This window comes from Cebidichthys violaceus, unplaced genomic scaffold (genome assembly GCF_023349555.1).
Source record: "Cebidichthys violaceus isolate CVI_PGR_0920_01 unplaced genomic scaffold, fCebVio1.0.p SCAF_99, whole genome shotgun sequence".
Taxonomy (NCBI): domain Eukaryota; kingdom Metazoa; phylum Chordata; class Actinopteri; order Perciformes; family Stichaeidae; genus Cebidichthys; species Cebidichthys violaceus.
Window position 1 is genome coordinate 335,790 of NW_027176985.1, and position 27,041 is coordinate 362,830.

Genomic DNA, 27,041 nt, shown 5'->3' on the forward strand with positions numbered 1-27,041 from the left:
CCGCAAACTGCGTCTGCAAAACGTGCCGGAGATAACGTAACATCTACGAGCAACACGTGCCCGGCGCTTACCTTGCTCAACGGAGTACAGAGCAGCTGAACCCGGAAGTAAACAAGTGTCACCTGTTCTCCATTGTCGTGATTACAAGGCGGTGCAGAACCTGCAGGAGACTGCTACTGCAAAACGACCCGCACAAACATGTTTGATTCATGCGCTGAGATGTCCAGAACAAATTGGTTATAGTTGCAAATTTGATTATTAGTCTCGGGAACTACAAATGGGATATTAACTCAATTATGTTGTATTTTCTTGGAATGGAATCATAAGTGGAGAAAAGCCCTCAGGGCACTGCTGCACACAATACTGACACGGGACAACAGAGGCCATGTACTCAGAAAAGACTTTGTAACCTTGTGATCTCTACAAATCTGTGACAATTTATATTTTCTGCAATATTTAAGCACATCTGAACGTGATAATCGTCACAAAATATATGACTATATTGACATGCAGTGCTGCAGCCTGTCCTGCTATACCTAATAGACTAATTAACTGCATGAATACAGAAAATGAGAAATGAGACACAGGTCAGTCTTGATTTTCTCATCTTTCTTTTGCTTTGTAATTTTCAAGGTCTGGCATTAATAGTGTACAAACCTCAGAACATGCTGACTCTGACTGGAAATAGTTAAATATGTTCCAAGGATGGCTTCACTGGCCTACATGATACACAAACCAGGTTTTTAATGTCATAACTCTGCTTGCAAAATGCATTGGTTTGTTCTCAAACAATGTTCCAGAAGCAGCTGCCTCACCTAGTGCCAAAAATAGAAAGAAATGTCAAACTGGTCATCATGATAACTTCAGAAATGAATAAACACACATTGTTATCTGTACCATGTGTCTGTGAATTCATACTCAAAGCACTGACATGATCTCACTGTCACTCATCATAAAGAGAAAGATTCCTCCTGTGATTTCAGTATCCAGTGAATACTTCCTTTCTTTTGCATTAGCTGTATCTTCTCAGCCGAGCAGCTTTGTTTGTATAAATATCTTGGGTCTAGTCTGTTTAATGATCAACTTGTTAAAATAATCTCCACATTATTTCTATTTCTGATTTATGTCTGATGATATGTTAAGTGTTTGCTTTAGTTTACAGGTTCACAACAGTGATTTCATACATTCAGTAGGAAGTCTTGTGACTTCATGCCAGAATTAGCGTGTTGGGCTGATGCAATTAGTATTAAAGAGTCATGCTGCTTTTCTTTGATTACTGAATAGTCTACATGACTATGGTTTTTGTTATTGTATTTAGTTTAGAGGTTATTAAACCAGTATCAGACTATGCCTATAATAAACAAAATGTATTTGATAAACAACTGACTATCTCCATGTTTGTTTTTCCTTTTTTGCCTGTGCTCCTCAACTTGGTCACATGAGGGCGATATGACTCCAGTTGTGGAAGATGGCCCCATGAAAAATATAAAAGCATCACAGAGCTACACAAACTTTGCATATAAACATTTATTTCTCAGTTGCATTTTTTTGTTACACATCAAATGTCTTGTACTGAACATTTAAAGTGTAACATTTCTTCTGATCATCCCTAGTTTATTAAGAATACAATATCACATGCCCCCTTTGTTTATAAATCTGTGAGGCATAAACGTCAGGTAAGGTCTACAACCTACATCTAGAAAGAAAATGTGCTTTCAGTCAAGGATTATATTTTAACCTCTGAAAATGTCATAACTGGCTTCCAAGGAGAAATGCACAGCGGTCGGTCGGTTAATAATTCAGATGGTAGAACGTGTTCCTGTGGAAAAGGCTGACGTGTCACCGTGCCACTCAGCATAGAACGTGTTTATATATGGGTGAATGAGGTCTGTGAATATTTAATCGGTCATCTGACATAAAAAGTGATAAACATGCTTCATTCAAACAGGGCAAACGTGATGCATTGATGTTAAAGTCAATATAAGCGATGGATAAAACAAACTTAATTTATTTTTGCTTCAGAGGCAAATGGGTAGCCACATTTTTATTGTGAACAGAAACTGCAGACAGAACATCAGTAAGGCACAGACCGCCACAATTCAACCAATGTTAAGGACGGATTTTTTGGATGCTTGGTTTTTTATCTGATGATGAAAGCGTGCTTGGTGTCAAATACCAGAGATACACTGTGGTTGAAAAGAACCCTACTTCCCACCATAAACTTCTCAATTCCTGCAATCAAAATCCAGTGAATAAGTTCAGTCTTTGACTCTCTGGAAGGAAAAAAAGAAGAAAGAAATGCCCAACACACCTTTGTCAAATAAACCAAACTATTTTACAGGCCACAGATGCTGCATCACTTACAAATATAGATCAGTGCTCCCCATGCACCGTCAGTTTGTTGCATACAAGCACTGATGTTCATTTTTATCAATAAAAATAGAAAGAAATGCATATTCGGTGAGGCAGCCCAAACATCCAAAGACCTTCATCTCCTTGCCAGCTTGGGAAGGAGTCCCAACACCATCATCACAGCCAGGTAGGTGTCGTGAATTCTCCATCAAACTCCTACGTAAGAAGCGACACTGTGTGCCTCGGTGTCAAAGGTGTGGTCCACCTGGGCTGAGTGAGGACCGTGTTCACAACCGCATTCAGCCAACGCAAGTGAAGCTCATGTCGTCTTCACAGAGCTCAGTGGCCGTCACAGCTTTCCTGTGGAGGGAAACACAGAGTTGTACTGTAAAAGATGAGGATGTAAAAAGAAAATGGTAAAAATGTTGATAACAGATGTTCAGCTAGTCTGGTTGTAGACCTCTGAATCACTGGCCACATCTCCAGCTTCAGCAGTCAAATTATAATTCTGTCTGAATTACAGACTTAAGTTTAACATTCGGAAACGTGCTTTGAGAGAGCTTGCATGTTTTTCCGGTCAAACTAGATGAATGCAAGGAGCACATCTTCATTCAAACTAAACCAACAGACTGGATCTGAGTCTTGAAAGTTGTTTGTTACAGGTACAGCTGGGTGATGGAACATTACTACCTTAATGATGGAGACTGAGTCCTATAAAGAGACTTAATGACTTGCTCCCAATAAGAAATTCAATTAAAAAAAGTCACAAGATTTGTGCATCTATATTTGGAAGACCCCAGTAGTAATCCTTTTAAAGGAACACAAAAATGTTTTTGTTATCAAGAACACGGTTAGCTGAATGGGGTTAATGGATCATGTGGAACAGAACATGTGTTTAAGTGTAATAGAGTTAAATGTGATGGCTAAAAGTAGTTAACCAAAAAACGGCAGGAATAGTTAGTAATTTAGTGAAATAAGTTTGCATTTTTTCGATTCATTCAGAAAAAGAAGTAGAATAAAGTTTATTTGCAGAATAGTAAAACACTTTATTTCATGGACTATGACTCAGCTGGCTTTAGCTTCGTGTTCCTAATTATTTGCCCCAATGAATCTGGACTTTGCACTTTTCTAGTGCTGAGAAAAAAAAACAAAAAAAAACAGAGCTCAAACTGCTTGCCTAAAGCCAAACATGCAGGGCGGATTAAAACGGATGCACATGATGCAAGCTGACCCGGGCAAATGCACAATAACCAGCATGACGTTGGGAGAAAACACACTCGCATGCATGATAGACCTACCCAGGCCTTCGCCCATCTTTTGAGCAGTCGCTCATGCTCTGTGAGTGCACTTCTCCACTGGTTCAAATCCCTGGATGGAATGCTCTCCTCATCTGTCAAATAATAACGCCTTTTATGGAAACAATGGCAGTGGCATTGCTGCAACCAATCCCAGGCACACCATTACCTCGCTATATGGATTACTCACAATATAAGTCACAATTTCGAGACATGAATCGGTTTTAATGCTCAAAATACATATAGTCAAGGTAGACACACTGGACATTCTCACAGCCATACAAGCTTCAGGTCCGGATACCTCCAATAGTGAGGCGGAGGTCCACCTCGGACATGTCATTTCCTGTGCTGGCCTCAGCGACACAGTGGTAACGGGCGTCCTTGATCAGCGGCCCCTCTCGGAGCCAGCTGCTCACTAGTACCTCCCTCTGGCCCACCGGCCGGCGGTACTCCATTATGGGGGTGTCCAGACTGTGTCCATTTATTAGCCAGTGAATGTGGACATCACTGGGACCTGAGGGACAGAATAGGACTTCATGTTGATCCCTCCCCCGAATGGTCGAGACACTGACACGCCACACAGACTGGACTGTACGCGATACTTGCCTTTGGTAGGTCCGTTTGTGTCGGTTCGAGTTTAGTGTGACTGAATATATATATATGTGTATACATGCAGTGTAAAAGTATGCCTGATCTCAGCACTCCTATTCAGTGCATCTTGAACAGGTTTAGTCACTGATGAAGCCAGATTTCCTGAGCTGGAAGTAGTTTACACAGAATTCATAGATTTGATTTTGTCACTGATATTTTGGGGTTTTTATTTTCAGCATATGCAATGAAATCCTAATCTTTTAGCCACTTATTGTCAGCAATGAGACCACATTTCTTTATTAAAAAAAGATGACTGAAGTAAAAAATGTAACAAAACAAGCCAGTGTTGAAAACATTTGACAAGATTTATTTAGCCTCCCTACCAAGAGAAATAGTCCCAAAACATCCCCTAAATTTATGTACATCTTCAAATGGTAATTTTCCATATATACAACTATATTTACACTTGTTTACAGGCACAAAAATGATCCAGATAAAGTATTGAGATGTAAGACATTCGAGTCTACAATAACACCCTGGATTAAAAAAAAGGATCTTTTCTAAAAATGTACAGGTTTCACGTCAGACTGTTGTTACATAACACTATAAATAAAACTGTACCTTTCATTCACATAGAATTGAGAATTGTCCGACAACCAGATCACTGAGGTTGACAGATCAATACTGAATCTTCTCTTTTTCAACATTCACTAAGGTATCTCACCAGACACCTAAAATGGAGATGAACAGTTCTCCACTACGCCTCAAAGCAAAGAACAGGCTTGTTATAAACAGATCCAGAAACACAGAAACACACAACCACACACAACCACACACACACACACACACACACACACACACACACACACACACACACACACACACACACACACACACACACACACACACACACACACTCCTGGTTAGTTTATGTTTGGGAAATGGTAACATGCAACATGCAGAAAGAGAAGAGAAAGAGTGAAAAAGGGAGGGTTAAAAAGTGGAGGAATGGCCGAGTCAATGTCACAGACACCACTCACCCAACGCCAGGCAGAAGAGCAGGAAGGCCTCCTGGGCGTGAACCCCCCAGGCTTGGTCCTTTAGCAGGGGAGGCAACAGTCTCACCTCTGCCTCCTGGGCCTCCACAATGTGGGGCTTGGTGGAGGAAGAGGTGGAAGAAGAGGAGGAGGAGGAAGAGGAGGAGGAAGGGAGGGCAGAGGGAGTGCTACTTCCAGAGGAGGACAGGGAAGATGAAGTGTCGACGGGAGAGGAGACTGTGAGGGAGGGAGTGATGGGAGAAGAGAGAGTATTGAGGAAAACAGGAAATCTAAACAGGGGTGACATGCAACACAGACAAGAGGGAGACTAATGGGCTGGGGTTTAAAAAAAAAAAAAACAAATTTGTAATAAATAAAATAAAAAAATGAGGATGATCACAACTACATAAACAATAGACAAAAAATGATATTACCACAGACACGACTCCTCTTAAATAATAATTCTCTGAAAAATGTTCTAAAACTGAAGGCTTAATTAAAAATAAGAATAAAAAAATATTTTTTGTATATACTGTTTCCGGGGCTGATGTTTGATATTGTCAAGCATCGCGTCATATAGAACATATTTATGTCATTAACAGACCATGAGGGAAAATGACTAGTAGAGGTTAATACAAAGGGGCATCAGAGTTGTATCCATGAAGGAATGTCGGCTTCACAGGGAGGAAATAAAATAAAATACAGAGAAACTCAACATTGTTACTCAAAGACAACTCTACACGAGACAGTGGTTTTGATTTTTTTTTTTAAGCATTGTTCTATCATGCAGGTCGTCAACTTAGGGCCCACGTCCCAGGTGAAGCACACGGCAACGCCGCACAAAGCTAGGCTATAACGTGCTGAGAAAACCTTCCCTGAGAAATTACCGTAATGTCGAAGCGTTGACCCAAGTCCATTAGCCTACACGTCGCTCCAAAAAAAAAAAGACGCAAAAGCTTCAAGAGACTATTTTCCCCCCAGGATGTACAAAAAAAAACAAAAACATGACTCCAATTTGGAAAACATCAAGGTAACTTACCAATTTGGTAAACAATGTTTCCAATTTGGAATTTAAGAAGTAGCTTTTCTTGCTGGACTAAGCTGAGAGGGTGCAGCTTCTGTGAACACAGTTTTTGCTTCATCGTCATAAACCCCATTGACCAGACAGGAGTTAAATCTCAAAGTGGGACGCCTGACGCCTTGTGATGATTAAACTTCATGTGATGTTGTACACTGAACATACTTTCATATAGAAGAAAGCACTTAGATTTGTGAGTCGTGGAAAGATGCAGCAGGAGTGTGACCCCCCCCCCCCCTATCAATAGTCTCTGTGCTGAGAGAAACAAAAGCAGAGCAGAGGCTTCTGGCTAGCAGTAAGGTTCATCTGCATCTGCGAACTGGATGGGCTGAGATTCACAGTCCACATCAAAGGGTTTCTCCTGGGACGGGCTGTCGTTTCCACAAGTCTGAGACGGGATCTGACCGTTGCCGCACTCCGGCTCGGTCTCGTACCCGGTGTCGCGGAGCGCCCGGAGGTTTTGAGTGGTTTGGCTGCCGTTCTGCGTCGGTTGCTCCGTCATGTTAATTTTGTCGGTCGCAGATGATTCCATCAGACCCGCCTCACAGGCCCGATACTCGGGCTGATGGGCACTCTTGTGAGTGCCCAACAGGGCGGCTCGCAGCCGCAGGCAGGGCGCCGGAAGATACTGCATGTAGCAGTTGTACGCCAGCGCGGCCAGAAAGAGGAGGAAAAACAGGAGGAAGAGGAAGAGGAGTGCGGTGCTGTTGTTGTGCTGCAAATACTCAGCCGCTGGGTCCCGGCTGTCTGGGCGCGGAGCGTTGGAGCTCGGGGGAAGATGCTGCTTTGGCTGGAACTTGATTGTGCTGCTGGGCGGCAGGGTTAGTGATGAGTCAGTTTGGGGTGGGGGGGTGAAGTGGACTGTGGCTGTGAAGCTGGGAGGGGCAAGGGCCGACGTTAGTAGGGCTCTCTCTGTCTTACCATTACCTTCAGCGGCGTGTGAGCTCGGCGTCTCCTGGCTGCCGAGGGTGGTGGAAACGTGGCCTGCCTGGTGTGGCGCTCCGGGCGGGAGATCCAGAGTGAGGACGTACCCGGCCAGGAGGCGGCTGAAGTTCTTCCCAGCAGCCGGGGCCCATTCCACTGACCAGCACTCGTAGTGACCTTGATCCTCTGGAGCCACGCTGTAAATGAGGAGGCTGTTCTCGCCTATGAGGTGGAAGCGAGAGGCCTCGGTGAGGGCAGAGCCGTTGGATTTCCACATCACCTGGGCTAGGTTGGAGTGTCCCAGGCACGGCAGCTCAGCAGAGCTGCCCGGTTTCACTGTCACACGACGGTAGTCCTTCAGAGACAGACTTGATGCTGACGGATAAAAACAAAGAGAAAGTAATGACTTTTGGGCCCAGAGAGAGGTTTAGTGTTTAAGGTGCAATAGAGGACAATCACACAACATTTAGGACGTCTAGAATTGTGAGATTTGATTTATCCAGTGTCCATGTTATAAAGCTTCTTTATTAGGCCCTATGTGAGCATGTTGCACCCTACCTGACGGACACTTGTCTGCGTCACCGTTCAGGCTCTGGATTAGCTTCCTGAAAAAACAAACAAGCGTTATTTTCATCGCCATCTAAAATACGCACCCAAGAAATATTTAGACTGAGACAGTAAAGCAGGTCAAACTGGATGGAGTATCAGTTAAGATGTCTCTCGTTGGTGGTTTTGCTTTCGGTATCCAGTGTTGTAATGCGTGAGCGGAGTACCGGTACGTAGAGGATAAAAAAGGATTACCTGAGCCTTTGGCTGGGAGCATCAAAGATATTAACACAGGCAGCAGTGTGAGGGTCCCAGGCACAGTACGGGTCTCGGGCCAGGACGCAGTCATCGCAGGACACATACCGGCCACAGAAGGCTGTGGGGGACTGGACCACACCGGAGTCTGAACCAGCGTACAGGGAGCGTGTCTGTGGAAGCACAAGGTTGTTCACATCAATATGCCGAAGAAAGAGTGCACAACAAAAGAAATACGGTGTGTCACTGACCTCCGAGGACAGCAGCAGGTTCTTGATGGACTCCGAGTTCTTCAGGAGCTGGATCTCCTCCACAATGTGCACTTCTCCTTCATACACCACTGACTTGTGCAGGACTCCCTTATCTAAAGATGAGAGTGGTAAAATGCAAATCATTCAGCCGAGGCAGAAGCCAGAAATGAGCCTCTTTAAAACAAACTATTAGAATACTGACTGTACTGAATGAGTATATTCAGATTGGTCAGTTTCCTTCCCTTGTTTGTTTTACCATACTATTCTCCATCTATGCTCAGCTGTTATTGTAAACAGAACTAGTACTTCAGGTGTCGAGCTGAAGGCAGCCTGTTGCAATTGTGATTGAATGTAATCTCTATTGTGTTTGAATATTTACAATATTCTTACATATGGTCTACTTCCTAAAAAAAAAAATCAAAACCATTATATAATAATTGTGATGCAGGAGGAAAAGTAATTCAAATTCAGTGACTCGGATCAGCATCAGGGTCCAATAAACTTGAAAAGCACAGCCTCATTTATAACAGTTTTTAAATTCAAATGTGTGTTAATAACTGATGTGTCCTTACCTGTTCCAGTGAAGATGACGTCATAAATGTTCCTATCGAGAGCGCGCACCCTCTCCACAACAATCTGAGTGTAGTTGACGTCTTTGGTGATGAGGCGAGGCCCGTTGCCGATGGGTAGGACGGGGTCCTCCAGCAGGGGGTGGTCCTTCACAAACTGGAGGGTCTTGTCTGGCAGGTGGAGGGAGCTGCTGACGTTCTGCCGTCGCATCAGGTTGTTAATACACTGGTGGAGGACAAACGCAGACAGGAGACATTAAATGATTTATTCTTGTAAAGTAAATTCACATCCGTCTGTCTACTAAAAAAAGACTAAGACAAGAAATGGAATTATTTCCACATTCATTGTCTTTTACATCTGTATTCTAAATACTTCATAAAGCATTTCCTGGCCCTGGACTTCATCAAATTTGCACGAGCATTTACACCAAACTGAGCTCAGTCCTAACTATTGGAGCGGTGTGAAAGGTACTTACTGCTCCAGGACGTGGAGAAGGAGTGATGCCGTTGTACCGGACCCACTTGGTGTGGGACTGCTCCACTGTGGCCTTCTGCATGTACTTGCCCTTGGAAAAGACTTCTTCCACAGCTGTCATGTTGTAAGCGCACACTGCTGACAAGCCCACGTTACCCCTGGGGGACAGGGACGATGATGGAGTCGGGAGAGAAGTGGGGGAAGGGAAAAGAAGTGAATTTAAGGACCCGCCTGATATTGAAACACTGTCCTTTTCTGACCCCGACTGATCCCCCTTCTCCAGATCTTCAAAGCACTGACCACTGGGAGGTGAAGACCCCGTAGATGACGGTGTCTCTCCAGTCGGCCCCCTTCAGGATGAAGACATCATGTACTACGTTGAAAACAAAGTTGAGCTCAGGCATGGAACACACCAGCTTGGCTTTCAGGAAGGACGTCCATTTCTTCTGCAGGGTGCGCTGCCCCCCGAGGTCACCCTGTGGGAGAGACGTTTATCAGTGTGTGGGGAGAGGCAGAGGAAAGAGACGAGAGGGAAAAGGGAATGAGAAGGAGGGAGGAGGAATGGCAGGCGTAAGATTGTGTGCAAGGGCTTAATCTCCACTGTGGAAAAGGGGGGGGGGGGGGGACATGCCCCTATTACTTTTCAAAATTGTATTTTTGGTTGAGCCACCTCCAGAGATTATCATTGGTGAAAAGCAATAAGTGCTATGACTGCTTGGCAGACTTATTTTGTCCAGCCAATGTTGTTTTTCGGGCAATATCTATATTCATGGTTAATATTCTCCTAAAAAGATGCTAGATTTGAACATTAGTTGTCAAAGCTCTTTGTAGCAAAGATGCCAGTAAAACATTAATATTCAGATAGTATCATAACTATTTGTATGAATTTAAGATTAGTAAGTGCATTAGCAAAGCAGGTTTACATAACATTTCTATTTTTTGTTGTACCATCATTTAAATTAAATTGAAAAAAATGTGAACCAATTCTATCATTTGATAAATACATATAACTGTTCTTTAGGTCATTGTGCCCCTCCAGCGGTGATATGGGAGGGGAACTTCCAAAATACAAATCCCGGAATAAGTGATTAATTTATTTTTCCAAACAGATGACAGTGATGCTCAGTGTAAATTGTTCCTGATGCTCTACTAACTGACTGACTTGATTTGTACCATGATATAAGGTCAGGTGAGAGATTCAAGATAATGGAAAGAAGGCTGTACAAGAAGAACGACACGCAAACACAGACAGCAGGTGGATACGGGCCGAGGAGGGACGCTGCTGGTATGTGCAGATGGTACATGACGTGTACCGACCTTACAGACGCGCGCCACCCTGGGGATCAGCAGCTTGCCAAAGAATTCGTACTCCACCGACACCTCGGTGAAGAAGTAGTAGATTTTATCGTCTTCGCCGTCTACTCTGTTTCCCCCTTCACTGATCACGTCAGCAAAAACAAAACTGGGCTCTGCGAGGAAAGCAGAGAGAGGTATTAGTAAAAGGGAGTACAGGAAGGACAATAAATGTGTATCTGTCACACTGAAAGAACAGCTGGAGACTACTTAATCTGACACACCTGATTTTTCATGAGCTTCTAAATCCAATTACTGGAGGTCGAAAGATATTAAGTTTATAAGCTTCAATCATTGATACGATATGAACGAAAGTTAAACTGGAGAATTTGACTCCTGAAACTGATGCGTCGCGATGATGAGGGAAAGTCCACTTGCGGTTGTACAGTGTTGTTACAGAGTGGAGTATCTTTTACTTCATAAACAATTTAATTTTGTCCTGATATCAAGTTACTCACAGAACTCACATTAATAAGCAGCAGCTGAAACGACCTGTCACTGGCAACGATTTGGTCATTTCAATTGCTATTATGATCCGTTTTCATTTGAGCCAATATGCCCTGAACAGCACAGATACCGATCCATCTCCACCTCCTCTCTCATCCATTACTTTATTGACATTAACTCAAGATGTTCACTCATCACATACTGTCCCTACTCACCATTGAGCCATGATGTGGAGTACTCCGTCCTCAGCAGGGACTGGGATGGAGAGTATCTGGAAATAATCGGTTCACTGCCTAAGAAGTTGTAAGACGTCCCTGAATACAGCTCTCCATCTGATAGAAAAGCAGGGAATAAAACAAAAACAGCAATTTATTTTCCTGCAAGTCTATTTTGCCTCCCAAAATAACAGATTATTGGGGATTATTGTGTTTTTTTATAGCAGGGCTGACAACCAACAGAGCTCTTTGTGAAACGACATAAAACTGGGCCCCAACTCACCAACCATGACGGTAGTAAAGCTTTGAGACGGGTCAAAGGAGCACTTTCCCCGGCCATCTTCAGGTCGACCGTCCAACGAAAAGTCAGCGAGGTTCTGAAAGAAGAGTTCACGGTCAAAATTGAGTTGAAGGTTGCAGCGATGATTGGAGAGCCCTCCCCCCGGCACATGCTTATTTTTGCAGTGTGATGTTTCCAGTTAAGGGGGGAGTGAGCGTTTGACCTACCAAGTAGTCACACTGAGGTTGGAATGCGTGCGTGCCGCAGACATACAGCCGCTCATCGTCTACGACTTGGAGCACTCTAATGTAGTTCAGACAATCTCTCTGGAAAGCAATCGATGAGCAAATTAAAACACACTGGTTTATTGTACTGACATCATATAGGTCAAGAAAAAACAACACTAATAAATTATAATTATTATTGAACGTACCTCTTTTGATTTTCCTTTTTGCGTGCACATCACCATGGGGTTTTCCGCAACTGTCCATTGAACCTTAAAATGATCATTTTTTTAAGAAAATCATTACTTAAATTGAACATGTTTTTTCCTTCCTGTTAGAAATCTCATTTGTATTTTTGGTACCTTGTTGTTTTTGACTGTCACATTCTTCTTGCTGAGCTCAAAGATGGCCTCCCTGGCTCCCACATACAGCGCGTCTCTTTTCTCACTCAGCAACAACGTTGAGTAGTTGAAGATTTCCGGCTCCGAAAACTCCATCAGATCTAAATCTGAGCACAACACCATTGGATCACATTACGTTAACATCCCAAAAAGTCTTATTAACATTTGTATTCAGTAGTACGGAGAATTTAATTTAAAGCTGCTATGATCGATATCTCTATATTAACAAGGGATCACGTGACTATGTGTAGTGGGAGGAGTCGCTTGTAGTGACAAACCCACAGAGAATGATCACCAAACTCTCCAGTTCCTCTTTTAACAAGTTTAACAACTTCTAGCTCATCGTTTCGGTTTTAACAGAGCGGATGCGATCTGCTCAACGGCAAACAGCAGACAGAAAGAGTTAGCGACTAGCTGGTGAACATTTTTTTTTCTCAGGGGTTTGCGGAGACAAAAACGGAGCTAAAAAGGAGAGAGAATGTTGGATTTACTTTAATCAGGTGGACAGAAACACGACTCGAAATGGATGCTAATGTTGCTTAGTGCTGGATGTGTAAACATACGCCATTTCGCTAACAAGTTCATCATAACTTTATAAACCGATAACGTAGGTATTATGTTAACAGCTTGTTTACGCTGCCCCCAAGTGGCCAAAAAACAAACAAACATTTAAAGCAGGTTCAAGTGACACCTCAAGTTCATCAAGAGTAAACATCAACAATTCAACAAAAGGTAAAAGAAATAACCTGAGATAAAGATACTGAAACACAAGTTTCATTAGTGTAGAGGCTGTGAACCGTCACACCGAGACGTTTGCCTCTCAGAGTGCATCTCTCTGTATGGTGAGTGTCGTGAATGATGAACCCAGTGGAGCGCTTGCGTCTGGCTGGCTCTGGATGGGCCAGGTGCAAAAGGGGTTCGGGTTGCAGGTGCCAGGACGTAAACACCACAACGATGAAAGCGAATAGCCTCACTGACTGACTGAAACAGTGACTGTGCCACAGTGAGCACAGAAACGTTGTTAAAGGGTGAGCTGTGCTTGTTCTCACTGAGCTACTGGAGCTATTTATGTAAATGGCAGCATGCAAACAGAACGTGCGCAGGAAGCCTGAACGCTCTAACTTGAGAGCTGCGGTGAGACTGAGGTTTGTCTGAGATACATTTAAGGAAACAGGTGTCCCCTGACTATACGGTGGACCTCGAGTTGAAAGAGTTCTGATAGACCACAAAGATCCATCCATCTGTGTGGTGCGAAGGCTTGGCTCTCCATGCATTGCTGGTGGAGCAACTGAAGTTTATGTTGGCGTCTCCTGTTTCTTGTTTTAACATTGCGTACGCTCATAAATACCAACACAGCCTAACAAGTACGACTTCCCAAAACAAGTCCTGTAGACTGTGACTCAAGCAAGGTTTAAATTTAAATCAGCACAGAGGTTTCAAGAGAACATTTACTAGAAGTGATTTACATTTACTGTAAAGAGGACACAAAACAAAACCTCTAATTAGAACTAATTTATTAAATATCTGGTTAGTTTATGGTTAGTTGGTTAAAATCAATTGATTAGAGAAGCAAATAAATAACACATGGCAATTAAAACGTTACCAGAGCCAAAATTTCTTTACAAATCTAAATTGTATTTTATGTTTTTCTGTATTAATATAATTAGTATTATTATTAATGGCTAAATTATGTTATTTACTATTATTAGCAAAAGAATGATTAGTTATCCAAACAGCAACCATTATTTCTTTTAATTGCGTAACACCATATCTGTTTAATTACTCAGAAATATTACATGTAGATTCTTTTATTTATATGCTGCATATATAATGACATCACGTCTTACCTTGGTGTCTCCAGGAGGTTCGAGGCACAGCGTGTGGTCCATGGGTGGAGACCTCCAGGAGCAGCCCCAGAAACACTCCCAGCACACCAAACCCCATGTTGGACTCTGATAACTTCGGAACTGTGAAGTTTCCTCTGCAAGACAAAAAGTAAAAGCAGTACACTAAAACCTTGTGCTCAAAAATGTACATTCTACGGGGATGTAGAAATGACTGGGTTCCTCACAGGCTGCAGGCTGATATCTCATCATGCAGCACAAACGCTACAAAGGGGGAAGGCTTCAAATCCACTTCCCTCATGCTGAAAGCTGGCGGGACTGATTCATCCTCTTTTGTGTCGCTTAGTGGGTTAGTAAAGCCAACACACGCATTCGAATAAAATCAATAGAAGAAGAAAGTTTGAACAGACAGAAACTGCACAATATTTAAAACAACACTCCTACAATAAAAGCATGTGTGGAATTTATGTTTTTACATTTCAAGTGTTCTTTTACATAAATCAGTTAAATGTCTTTTGTTTTCACAAACAAAACATGGATATTTTAAATACTAATTGATGAATCCATTAATTGAGATAATAATCTGCAGATTAATCAACTGACGATAATTGATAGCAGACCCATATGACACTTTATTCATGTGTGCTTTCAAGCAAATTGAGCACACAGTAGTCAGCTGCAAAAGTCATCTATTAATCAGGAACTAATGCTACACATGTCCGTTCTCTCCTTCACGCCACTAAAAAGGAAGTTGATAAACAACTTTGATACTTTACCGCCAGTGGAAATCTTAAAGCTTCTTAGTGAATGACTGGTTGTGTTTGGATCTTGGAAACATTACAGAAATGCAAAACAACAAAGCAGGAAGACGGATGGATGAGGAGTTCCATCTGGATGAAGACTCAGAGAGGGGGCAGTGAGGAGGAAAGAGAGGGAGGGCTGATGAGGTCCTGAACTAACTCGACGTGTTTAAACTCTAGTAACAGTGCCGTTTATGTCGTGCGTGTTATGACTACTGTATGAAACTATGACAGTTGATGTTGGCATGTGCGTCAAGCAACAACTTAACACCTCAAGGCTTAAGAAAATCCCCCTTTTTATAAAATGTATTGTTCTCCGCCGCACTATTGTTTGAACGGTAATAGCTGTATCCGTTTGCCTCGGGTGACGGTGACGACAATGGGGACGATGACAACATTCCTGGCATCTATCAGCTCTTATCAGATGCAGGTGTCGTTTTCTATTTATCCAATGTGTGCAGCTGTGTGATCGTTCGGTCTTTTAACAGCTCTGTCCTGGTGCATTCAGTCCCGATGCGCCTGATAAGGACTCCATTAGGCTGCTCGGTGTCATTTCTATAAGTCGATCATTTATCCAGGAGGTTGATGCTTTTTATATTCAATAAAACCTTAAGTTGTCACATTTAATACGTTTTTCAACATGGTTTGGTACGCAGCTGAAAAGTGCAAGTCACTGCAGATTCTTCTAGTAAAATCAATAAAGTAGTTCCTAAACGCTTAGAATAAATAGTTAATGGTACTTTTGGTCACAAATGGCCTCAATAAATCTTGGCATTGCATAAAATAAAAAGCAATGTCACAGTTCTCATTATAAACTATAGGACAGGTAGATGGTTTTATCTTGAAATGATGTGCATTTATAGAAGATTCAGTTATTATAACTAATGACACTTTTGTGCTTTCAGCCACTTGTTTTTGTCTAAAATGGTGACATCCTCTGGTTGACCAAACCGTATTTCAAGTGGCCTGTTTTAGGTCAGCAGAAAAGCTGGGGAGGGAAAAAAAAAGCTCATGCTTTAAAGCTTAAGTTAAATATTAAAATAAATCTCTAAATCTGTTCTCAATCCTGCTTGTAATACATGCAAGGTTGGCCAAATTTACTGCGAAGCAGGGAACAGGCAAAATAATCTTAAAGGTCAATTTTCATGACAGTCAAGCAAATTCATTCTGACATGGACGGAAGAGTGATTACTCTTGTCTATATTATCAACAGTGAAATGGTATTAACTCAGAAAGTGATTAACTGGCATAATTCAATAGTGAGATTCAAGTGCTTCCTGTCTCCTGATCCAATCGTGCGAGCGTTTTCTCTCGTTGAGCACAGATGAAGTTGGCTTTTACGTTAATGGAGCGGACGCTGAAGGCCACTGTTGTTGTAATAGACAGAAGGCAGCTGGCCCTGGTTTGGTGATAGCACGCAGTCCTCTGAGGAAGTAAAGCGATCTGGCACAAAGCAGGTCATTCTGGTTTTGCTAAAGTATCCGCAGCACACCGCCGCAAAATGGGTGGGCCGGTCACATGGGGATAAAAGGTTATCGGATGTCTTGTAAGACGAGGACTGAGATAACAAAACTTTTTTCTCACAGTCTCATGTCTCAGTAATATGGATTGAATTAGCATTCAAGCTACTGAAAGGAATGGTGTTGACTTTAAAGTTGGCTGAAAGAATGAAAACGAGGGACATGTAAAGCGTTTTTACTGCTTTATTAGCTCATTTGTCCTCATTTTAAAATGTACCAACCGAAAATGACAGAACAAATGATTCGATAATAGAACAAATATATCATTGTCAACCACATTTTAACTGACCTAGTAGCACCAATGTGGCTCATCACGCTCAAATATAGGTTAGTAATCAGTTACACAGCCGAAGGGGCGATATATCATGTGGCGATCAATGAGGGTCACCACAGCTAGAGAAAAAGGGAGAGAACGATAATTGATTATTGATGTGGTTGTAAATAAGAATAAATTACCCCAGAGCTATGACCCTCATAACACTGGGATTGGTTTTTTTTTTTTGGGGGGGGGGGGGGGGGGGGGTTTCCACCGACTAAATCTGGCAACGGTGGAATTCCATCCCGGCTTCAGCCCGAGCCATGGACTCCACTCTGCTAAAGAGGGGGTCAAACACACAAGGACCTATTGTTTACTGAAGATGAGGGTAGCCTCCACTCCAATCCACTCCAACCCCCTCCATCACATCCACATCATCACTGCTGAGTCGGCAACAATGAACAGAGAGGGAGAGAGAAAGGAGGGAGGACAGAGGACGAAGTACAGAAGAAAGGCATCGCTTCTCCCTCTCATCCTCTTCTTTTACAGTCTTGCCAATCTAAATGCCAACACGGCTTAGCCCTGAGCCAAGCCAGTGTGTTCAAAAGGTCGCACAAGCCCATGAGACGTGGAAGCGTCCCGTAAAGATGATCCATAAACTGTCCGATGGCGGCAGAAGAAACTGTTGAACAGAGAAAGAAAGGGATGGATGTAGCCACAGTGTGAACGGATGAGATATTCTAAATCCATGGTAAAAAAAAAATCCCAGACAAACAAAATTCATCTCTCTTCTCAGCCTCTACTGTTTGGGTTGTTTGCCTTTAACACGCTGCGTAAACAAAAGCCTCAAACTAGACTCGTCCCTCCATGTGTGCACTCCTGACGCCCTCCATCAATCTCACCCCTCTAAACCCCGTTAAGGGCAAACTTAAAAAAAGCTTTGAGAGTCAGTGTTACAGTAGCAGAAAGAGCAAACTGGCAGCTACCCGATGCTGCTGGGAGATTTAGAGGAGTGGCCACGCTGGCCAGGGATATTTAAGACTGCGACCATGCTGGCAGGTCTCTTTGAGCCCTTTGTGTTGCCCGCTCAGCTCCTTTGGCTGAGCAGGGAGGTTGACACCTGCTCGGGGCCTTGGGGTTCCCAGCACTGTGCCGTTAACTGGGCATAGACATTGGCAGGCTGCCCACTGAGGACAGAGGACACAGAGTGGGGGGTGAGGCACTGGAGCTCTGCCTATCTGTGAATGTGTTAGTGAGTATGAAAGTGAAAGGAAACTAAATGCTGGGAAGTGAGTTTATGTTTTTTATGCACCACAATAAAATCAATAGGAGTGTGCCAACCAATTAATCCTGATTGAAGCCGGTCACGATAATAAATCAATGCATAACCAGATTTAACCGCTGCGTGGGGGGTTCCCAGCTGTACACGTTTTGATTAACGTTTTTCCCCTTAAGCACATACTGTTAGCTAATCAAGCACAACCAAACTGACTGCTGAATTACCAAGACAGGCCACTACACCTACACTCTTCACTAATCAGTCATTTCTTAAAGGAATAATAAAAGTCTGTGTGCACTTCTTACTCAAGGCAGAGCAGTGTGCTTGTGAAGGACAAAAAGATAAGAGATACAGAGTGGCTTCTTCACGGCAAATGCTCTTTGTTTAAAGGTCAACAGGTGTACAAGACGTATCTTTAATAAAAGGAAGTATCGAAAAGAAAACAAACCACTTCCCTCTGCTAGGTGCAGATAAAACGCCGAGTCGAATTTAGAATCAGCAGAAAAAGTCGACAGACCACAGCGAGCACTACGGTAAAGAGGAACTATCGAGGAGGACGAAAAGCTGACAGTTTACAGACATCCTTGGCTGTATAACCCATCCCTCCCTGTCTATTACCGTCAACGGGGAAGCACTGGTGGAAAACAAGCAACTGGACTTTATGGAAAGTTCTGAAAATGTATAACAACAATCAGTTCAAGTTTTTAACACTCACGTCTAGAACTTGGTCGGTAGAAGCAGTTACAGCAGTGCCGGTTGCTCTACTCCCGTTTGTACTATGGCCGTTTCCTTTTACATTCCCACCTGATGTCATTGATAGCGGAGCGTCATAGGATGTCATAACGACATTGACAAAGACATTGAATTTCATGAAGATAGTCATGCGATTGCCGATCCGTAGCTAAACCTTAGACAACGTTGTAGCGCACGGATATATTCACGTCTCACACAACCCTCGCTCACTAACGCAGTGAATGAAGCGACGTAGAAACAGTGACGGCGCGGAATGGCCTCATATTCAGTTATGAAGTAGTGCGGAGCTTCCCACCGAATATAACCGAAGCTCGATACGGCCATTACTTATGCATTTAGTGTTGCCAACAATACAAGAAATCTGACACTGAACAATGAATCAAAACCTATGCCTTTAACTCCAGTTAACAAGTTGACAATAAATCTGGCTTCAATCAAATGAATAGAGCGTTCAAGTCGGTCTGAAGACAAACTAAAAGTCCTTTGATTCGGGTTGGTGGTCATCAGTTAAAATACACTACAATAGTTAAAGTGGACTGAAGCTGTATCAACTAAACCATCCTTGTCTGAATTCCCTGATGGAATGTGACTTGCACCACATAGCGGCTTCACCACTTAGCATCTCATTCCCAAAGCAGAACAGAAGCTCCACATCCTGTGAGCAGAGAGTACGGTGAGGATGCAGAGTGTGATGGAGGGCGATGTGAAGGAGTCGGACATTCAGCGCCTGCCAACAGCTCAAACCCCTCGCTTCTTTTCCCCCTCGCTGGCTCCATTTTCCATGTACTCATCGTCGGCATCAATGCACAGAGATGCTCTTCTTCCTTTTGCTGCGGCGAGCCAAGAGGCTGCGACTCATTTTGCTTTCTATAATACCGATGTGCCGAGCCACTCGCAAACAAACTGTGTAATGGGAAATGTGCTTGAAGTAGTTCATTTTGTGGAAAGAATGTCTCTTTTGGCAGTTCAATATGACATTAAAAGTTGCTGCTTCGCACTTCCATGTTAAGTCTAGAACTGTTGTCAATTCAGCACCAAGAAGGAGGAATTCATCTTTTCTACAGCTGTTTCTTAGACAGCAGACCAACCAATAAATACCAATGAGGGTAGACTAAATAACAGGAACACCTCTATGTGCAATACAATTCAACAGCACCACAAACATCCTCAAAAGTCATACAGTTGAATTTGTTTTAGTCAAGCATGCCTAATAAACAGAGTGCATGCACCACATTTTCATAGTTGTCTGACCGCTGACTTTATCAACAGACCATCAGTGCAACCCCCACCCAGCTGTGGATGGTGATAACACCGCTCTGGTCGCTTATGCTAATGAGGCTGCTTTGCTGAATAAACCCCATAGTTTGACATCATAACTGGTAATCATATATTGATCAATTAGCTGTCAGTGGATATTTCTGCTGGATTTTATATTCATTGTTTATTGAAGTGATACATGAGGATTTTAACTCTCCTCTGCTTATTTGCGGTTATTTGGTTTTATTAATTTACTTAGATTTTAATTGCGCCTTAGACTGACTTTGTAGTCTCATTATGTTAAAACAATTAGTCAAATTAATTAATTAATTGCACCTTTTTTGGTAATTGATCAATGGTTAAAGCAATCTTTAAAGCAACATCTCGCAGGTTACAGCTTCTCAAAAGTTATCTTCACCTTTATGATAATAAACTGAATATCTTTGCACTGTTTGTTGTTGGACATAAGACAATTTAAAACATCACCATGGAATTAGTGAACTTGTGAAAGGTAATTCAATTCCCCATGTGCTGACATTCTATAGACCAAATGATTAATCGATTGAGAATATACTCTGTAGATTAATATCAGGAATAGTTGTAGCTCTATAATTAAATAGAAATGCCTCCAGCCTCACCAACTTACCTTTAAACATAATGCATATTTGCAGACATGACATTTAGGGAAACGATTAGTGTCTGGCAGTAATCGTATGCATCATCTTTGTATTTCAGTGTCTCAAAGCGTCAGTGCTTCTCTCTCCAACAGCACTAAGACCTGCTCTTATATTCTCCGGGGGTTTGGTGGGTTATTTGGAGATGAGCCTCGATGAGAAAGTGAGTGAGCAAGAGAGCCTTCACTTGAAATAAAATACTGAGGCCGCAGAGGATGACACGCTGATGGAGACAGATGTCCGCTCCAATGTCATTTGCAGATTAATGGAGTTTGGCTATAGATGTGGCAGAGACTGGCACGAGCTCACATGTGTGCGCCATGATGACAACTAAGGGCATCAAATCCCTCTTATAAGACCAGACAGGGTCCGAGAGCCCATCTTCAAATACTGCCAGCTGCATCGGAGTTTAGGGTTTCCTCACAGACTGATCAAATGGTTTTGACATCTCCAGTAATGAAAGTCGTGGCTTTGTAGTCTCTCAGCATGGGCTGAGCTACTGGTATTACAAACTCCAGCTGACTATTACAAGTCCGTCTCATAATCAAGATCAGGTTCTGTGCAACATCTCATTGCGCTCCTATGTTTTTGTCTGGCTCATGCTCTACAGTTAAAAAAGATCAAAATGAATAAAGCAGAACTGGATATTTTTTTATTCGACACATTCTTCTTCCTTGTCATAACTTGGCGCCTACATTCCCCACAATGCAACTCAAGCACCGACAGTTACTCTAGTAGCAGCTAATGAAGCTGCTAGCCTCAAGCGGAGATGAAGAGCGAGCCACAGAGCTCTGGTCGCCTCACATAACCCTAAGTCTTCAGTCCCAACCGACGCCGCTGCCAAGTGACATCAAATTAACCAATTTATCAGACTAGATGCAGCTGCCCTTGGAGCCACACAAGGCTTTACACAACCACGATGTGTAAATGTGTGGAGGTCCCCTTACTTTTAATTATTTTCTTTAATTTCACCAATTGTCTGGATAAATCAACACCCAACTGTTCAACCTGCAGCTGTGGTCCTCGTCCAAACCACTGAAGATAGACATCAGCCGTCGGTTGTGAAGTGCAAAGCCGCCGTGTCGAAGCCACATCATGTTAACGTAGAGCCATCTGAAAGCCAGCGAACAGCTGAGCGACCCGCACCGCACAGCTGACCGACGCTCCTGCAGAGAAAATCATCTGAAAACTGCAACAGCTGAAGCAGCAGTCGGCGTGCGTTATCCGCGGTGAGCTCGCTGGACGACAGATGGGAGGCAACGTTTTTAAAAAAAAAAGCCAGATCAAGGATTAACAGCAGTATTCATTAATTGACGTCTACATTTAAGGCTGAATGATGACAAGGAGCACATGATGCTCATTTCTGGTGCAGGCTGGACACAGAAAACCACTTCTGGTTGTATTGCAATGAAGTGGTAGAAGTTAAAATGTACCATTAATGACAACCCAAATGTCTAAACTGAGGAAAAGAGCTTGTGTGAAGGCAACACTATACGGGGATGTTAAATGGAAACCCTCCTATATAATTACTAGTTGTTGGGCCCTTGCTGAGCTAGCATGTCAACCTAAAGTGGCCACAGCAAAGGCAAATGAGGGGTCAGGTCCAGTAAAGGGTATACTTAGTCGGCCGATGGCAAGCTTTTTAAAAACAACACGCCCTTTTCCCCCCCCGAGCCACGTGGTTCTGGAAGATCTGAAAAACGTCCCTATAAACATACAGGCGAGTGAAGTGAGCTAACTAGAGGAACAAGGGTTGCTGTGTGGTGTTCCCCGTCCGAGTACCCAATGTGCCTCTGCAGTCCAACATGAAAACATAATCACCATACACTTTTTTCTTTTAATTACAAGGAGAAAACAGCGGAGGAGGTTTTACTATTGACATCTGCATTGGCAAAAATAAATTAACTTAAGTTTTGAGGATCACTTCGAAAAGAAAAGCTGATGCATTTACACATCTGGAAATTACCTTTATGTCCTCATCCTGAAAAGTACAGCAGTATAAACACTTTCCAAAAGCCAATTAATGCATTACTCCTGTAGAAAACAGCCCTTTTCCACGGTCAATATCAGAATAATGGTTGTTGTGCAAAATGCCAATATTACTAATAATGCACACATTGTCACAAATGGAAAAAAGAAAAGAAATTTCTGCCAAAACTAAGCTGTAAGAAAACTTGTTGTCACCTGTCTTGTGGTAAATACTGGTGCAGTATGTAGCTTGGGGTCACATGGAAGCCACAGCTTTCAGTAAAGTCATAAAACTTTCACTTGATGTAGTTTCCTTGAGGCTACTGTGATGCCAGCGAGGCCTTGGGGCGTATAATGTGGGACTATTTTAGGAAGCTGCGAAAGCCCAGCTGAAGGTCTTGTGGTCCACAGTTGAAGGCCTTGCGGTCACAAGTTGGTGAATGGTAGTCACATTGGTGGTAGTTGTTTTTTTTTTAAACAGCAATAATAACTAAGGGCAGGTGACTTCAGCTCCCAGAGTGGAATAAAACTCGAGGTCTGGGCTTGAAATCGACTGATGTGGAATATAATTGATTGCCTTTAGCTACATTGCAAACATTTTACAGTTTTTTTTGGTGCAATGGAGAAAGAACACGATGAGATAAATGAAGAAACAAAAACAGTCTTATAAATGACAGTTACTAGGCTTTCCCACCAGGCACAGGGCATGTGAAGGGGCTGTAAACATCAGTGTAAAAACAAACTGCTATATTTCCCTCCTCTTTCTGCCTTTAAGGAGGACCCCTTTCTCTTCTGCTTTTCTCTCAGCAGGCCCCGATTTCATGGTGGTAATTTTGGCCCGGCGGAGACAAAAAGCTCCTTTGGAGTGCTGTGTGAAAACTCATCCCATCACCCACAGGCTGCCACAGCACTAACAGTGTGTCCTCCTGAACTTGGCATACCAGGAGATAAAACACTAATTTCCCCGTTCCCTTCGCAGCACAGGGAACGGATGAACGACACAAAGCCAGGCTTGAAAATTCACAACACTTGTCACGCTGTTTTACTCGTGATCTGGCGGGCAGATTTAGGGCACACTTCCGTCCTCGTCGGAATTAAAATAATTGCAGGCATTTAAGAAAATTAGGTCGCTTAAAATTCAAGCAGCTGAAAAAGCAAAATATAACAAATATAACTTGAACAAATATAAATCAATTATAGAAGTAATATAAGAAATAAATGCAGCACTTATGAAAGTACTGGTCCCTTGAAGACAAGTGTTGGTGAGTTAACATTGCTAAGCTAACGTTTCTCTAACATACATACATACATATATATATACATATACATACACACACACACACACACACACACACACACACACACACACACACACACACATATATAAATAATGGAATCTTGGCTCCATGAGTCACTCTTGAACGAGGCTTTTCGCAACATAATCAATTAGCCCACATAATAACATAGTAAGCTTAAGATATCCTGCTTGGTATTGGAAGTAACGTTTGGTTACCACTGTAGGTAGAACGCCAGAAATCATAACATTAGACACCTTTTGAAACCATTACTTTCACTATTTGTTTGTTTTCTTGTTTTTAAACTACCCTTCACACAGCTTCAGCATTTGGAGAAAGCTTGACAGGCCAGACGTGCCTAGTTATGGTTGCCAAGCTATGATTGGACAATCACTGTTTGGGGGGGGGGGGGGGGGGGGGTTTAGCAAACAGTCAAATGCAGGGCAAAGCTGGAGGTCCAACGGGCCGCTGGAAGCAGGCAGCTGCGTGTATGTGCACCATGAACATCATAGATAGACATAACATAGAACACCGGCTAGCTTCCAAGCAGATACAAACATGAGAATCACAACTCAAAGGAGAAGAACAAATCACATGACGAGGGCCAATGACAAAGTGATTGGTGAAAAAGGAAAAAGTATCATTGGAAGGGTTTGTTTTTTTTCTTCACACAAGCACCAAAGCCACGCGGAATCAAATCAAAAGGTGGATTGCCCAGGTGTGGTCATGCAGGGGGAATAAAAACAACAAAAAAGGAGCACAGCCCTGAGGTAGGTACAGGGGGGAGGGGGTTGGAGAAGCATGCAGCATTCGTGTTGAAGCATGCTGGCCCGTGAGCGGCTCAGTGTCGGTCTGCACAGCAAAAAAAGGGGGGGGAGGGGGGAGAGGAGTAGAGTTTCTGACCTGTGGCTCCTTACAAGATGCGACGCTCTTCCTCTGGAGAGAATTATAAAATCCTCAAGCTAGGGAGGGGGGGAGAAGACAGAAAGATCAGATAAGATAGTTGTGTGTGTGTGTGTGTGTGTGTGTGTGTGTGTGTGTGTGTGTGTGTGTGTGTGTGTCTACAAGAGGGAGGAAGCATTTTGTGTGTGTATGTGTGTGTGCGCATGTGTGGTTAGTTGTCTAGACCATGGTTAGACAGATATGTATTAATGAACATGTTGCACAATAAAATTGACATGAAACAACCTTCACCGCCGCATAAAAAGGGCCATCACCCATTTGCCCACACACACACACACACACACACACACACACACACACACACACACACACACACACACACACACACACACACACACACACAAGTGAGGCAGATCATTCTGTGAAGGACAAAACAATTACATAGTGACTCAAATATCTACAGCCTGTGATATCATATGATGTCCGTCAGGATACTGTGCTACATTTTTTTACAACCAAGGACAAATGAATGGTGAGCAGCCAAATGACAAACATTATCTTGTGATAATACCATCAGAGGAACCTGAGGCTTGTGACCGCTAAATTCATTTCCTCTCACACTTTTTTGGTTTTCCACTGCTGAAGACTGGCTGTTTGCTGTGAAGCTCACACCCATTTTTCGGTCCGTCTGGGATTTATAAGCACAAATGTAAATCTCTGGGCAGTCATCTCCGTGGATCAACCAGATGTAAATAGACTGAGAGCCCCCCCCTCTCAACACTGTTGAATCTGCTCTATGCGGGCTAATCCCATGAGAGGTCAGCCATGACTAAGCCTTAAAACAGAACAACTTTTACTCCGAGGGAAAGTTGCTCGATTTATAAGATTATGAATTTGATAGTGGAATGCAGAGAATCGTTGCTTTATGCATTGGCTGATATTTTAAAGTCATTTTAGTTTAAGTTGTATACATTATGAGCTTCAACTGTTTTCATACATTTCTCTTTTCCCCATTGCAGATGGGATCCAACCACTTGCCAGTAAAACCACTCTCTTTAATCCCCTAAAACCTTACTTTAAAAAAAGTCTCTGAGGATTGCATTATTATTTTCTCGATTTAATCGCTTTGTGTAAAACAAAAAAAACAGCCCAAAAACTCAAAGATATTCAGTTTACTATCATGTATGACAAATAAACCCTTAAATCCTCAAATTGGAGAAACAAGAACCAGCAAGTGTTTGACATTTTTGCTTACATATGAAAAAACAATTACGACTAATCTGTACTTTTGTTGCGGATCCAAAAATCTGGACGGTGGCACTAGATATCAAAGTTGTTACAGTTCATCTGAACACTAGTCATGTCTGTACCACATGTTACTATAAGTGAAAACTTTAATATCCTATAATGACCATCGATTAAAACACTCAAAAAGCCAGTTTATCTGCTAAGATTTAGAGAAGAGCCTTTAGAATTTTGTACAGCAGCAGCACTGGAGTTGTGCATCACTAATGAATCAAGACGAGAACAAAGACTTTAGGGAATAATCTGCATCAGCAGTAACAGAACAGTCAGCTGGAAAATTCTTTTGTTTCTTTTTTTTCAGTGCATGAAAACAAGATTTCACGAGTCAAAAAGGAGGGAAAGCAGAAATCTTCTTATTGCCATTGTGACAGATGGTCGGACCTCCATTCACAACACTTTCCAGTCTGTTCCCTTAGACTGCCTCCCTGAGCAACATGAAAACCTTTACAACGAGGCTGAATACATTCTCCCTGCACAAGTAGACAAGCTTTATTCCCACAGTCCACTACAGTCCAACTGGGTTTGAGTGGAAAACACGGGCTTACATGTTTACTTTGCCTTGACTTTCTGGTACTTTAACAGGGAATCGGTGACCAATTATCTCTACATCCTAAAAAAAACTCCTTTAAATGTATCCTTAAATAAATAAAGACGAACAAAAGTCAGTAATAAATAACCCAAAGTAACAGACTGTAGCTGTCACAATGGATGTCGTTGGCAAAGCAGAGACAAATCTTCCAGACAATTGAATTCAGGTCACCCAAATCAACCCAAATATGCAGATTCATTAGCATTTGCCCGGTGGGGTAAGCTACTGTAATGCAGACCCCCCACCACCCCGGCTCTACTGTATAAAAGAATAATCAGATTATGGTAAGCAGAGATGATGCACAC

The 27,041-nt window shown here is 42.6% G+C and overlaps 1 protein-coding gene across 6 annotated transcripts in view; it reads right to left on the reverse strand.

Moving 5' to 3' along the window:
• Positions 1–2,006: 2,006 nt before the first annotated feature.
• sema4d (sema domain, immunoglobulin domain (Ig), transmembrane domain (TM) and short cytoplasmic domain, (semaphorin) 4D) overlaps positions 2,007–27,041 on the reverse strand; it is a 38,526-nt gene continuing 13,491 nt past the window's right edge. For 2 of the 6 annotated variants that reach the window (XM_068704707.1, XM_068704703.1), the window contains 15 exons: positions 24,843–24,901; positions 14,141–14,274; positions 12,255–12,400; positions 12,102–12,164; positions 11,896–11,994; positions 11,672–11,765; positions 11,389–11,505; positions 10,691–10,842; positions 9,674–9,849; positions 9,375–9,531; positions 8,902–9,124; positions 8,330–8,442; positions 8,079–8,251; positions 7,836–7,882; positions 5,582–7,652 (listed from right to left, as the gene is read on the reverse strand). In XM_068704707.1, coding sequence (XP_068560808.1) covers positions 6,643–7,652; positions 7,836–7,882; positions 8,079–8,251; positions 8,330–8,442; positions 8,902–9,124; positions 9,375–9,531; positions 9,674–9,849; positions 10,691–10,842; positions 11,389–11,505; positions 11,672–11,765; positions 11,896–11,994; positions 12,102–12,164; positions 12,255–12,400; positions 14,141–14,237 — 2,667 coding nt within the window. In that variant the 5' untranslated portion in view covers positions 14,238–14,274; positions 24,843–24,901 and the 3' untranslated portion in view covers positions 5,582–6,642. Of the gene's footprint in view, positions 2,713–3,650; positions 3,743–3,948; positions 4,162–5,278; positions 5,513–5,581; positions 7,653–7,835; positions 7,883–8,078; positions 8,252–8,329; positions 8,443–8,901; positions 9,125–9,374; positions 9,532–9,673; positions 9,850–10,690; positions 10,843–11,388; positions 11,506–11,671; positions 11,766–11,895; positions 11,995–12,101; positions 12,165–12,254; positions 12,401–14,140; positions 14,275–24,842; positions 24,902–27,041 lie in introns of those variants that run through there. The other 4 variants (XM_068704705.1, XM_068704706.1, XM_068704704.1 and 1 more) reach the window with 3 other exon arrangements.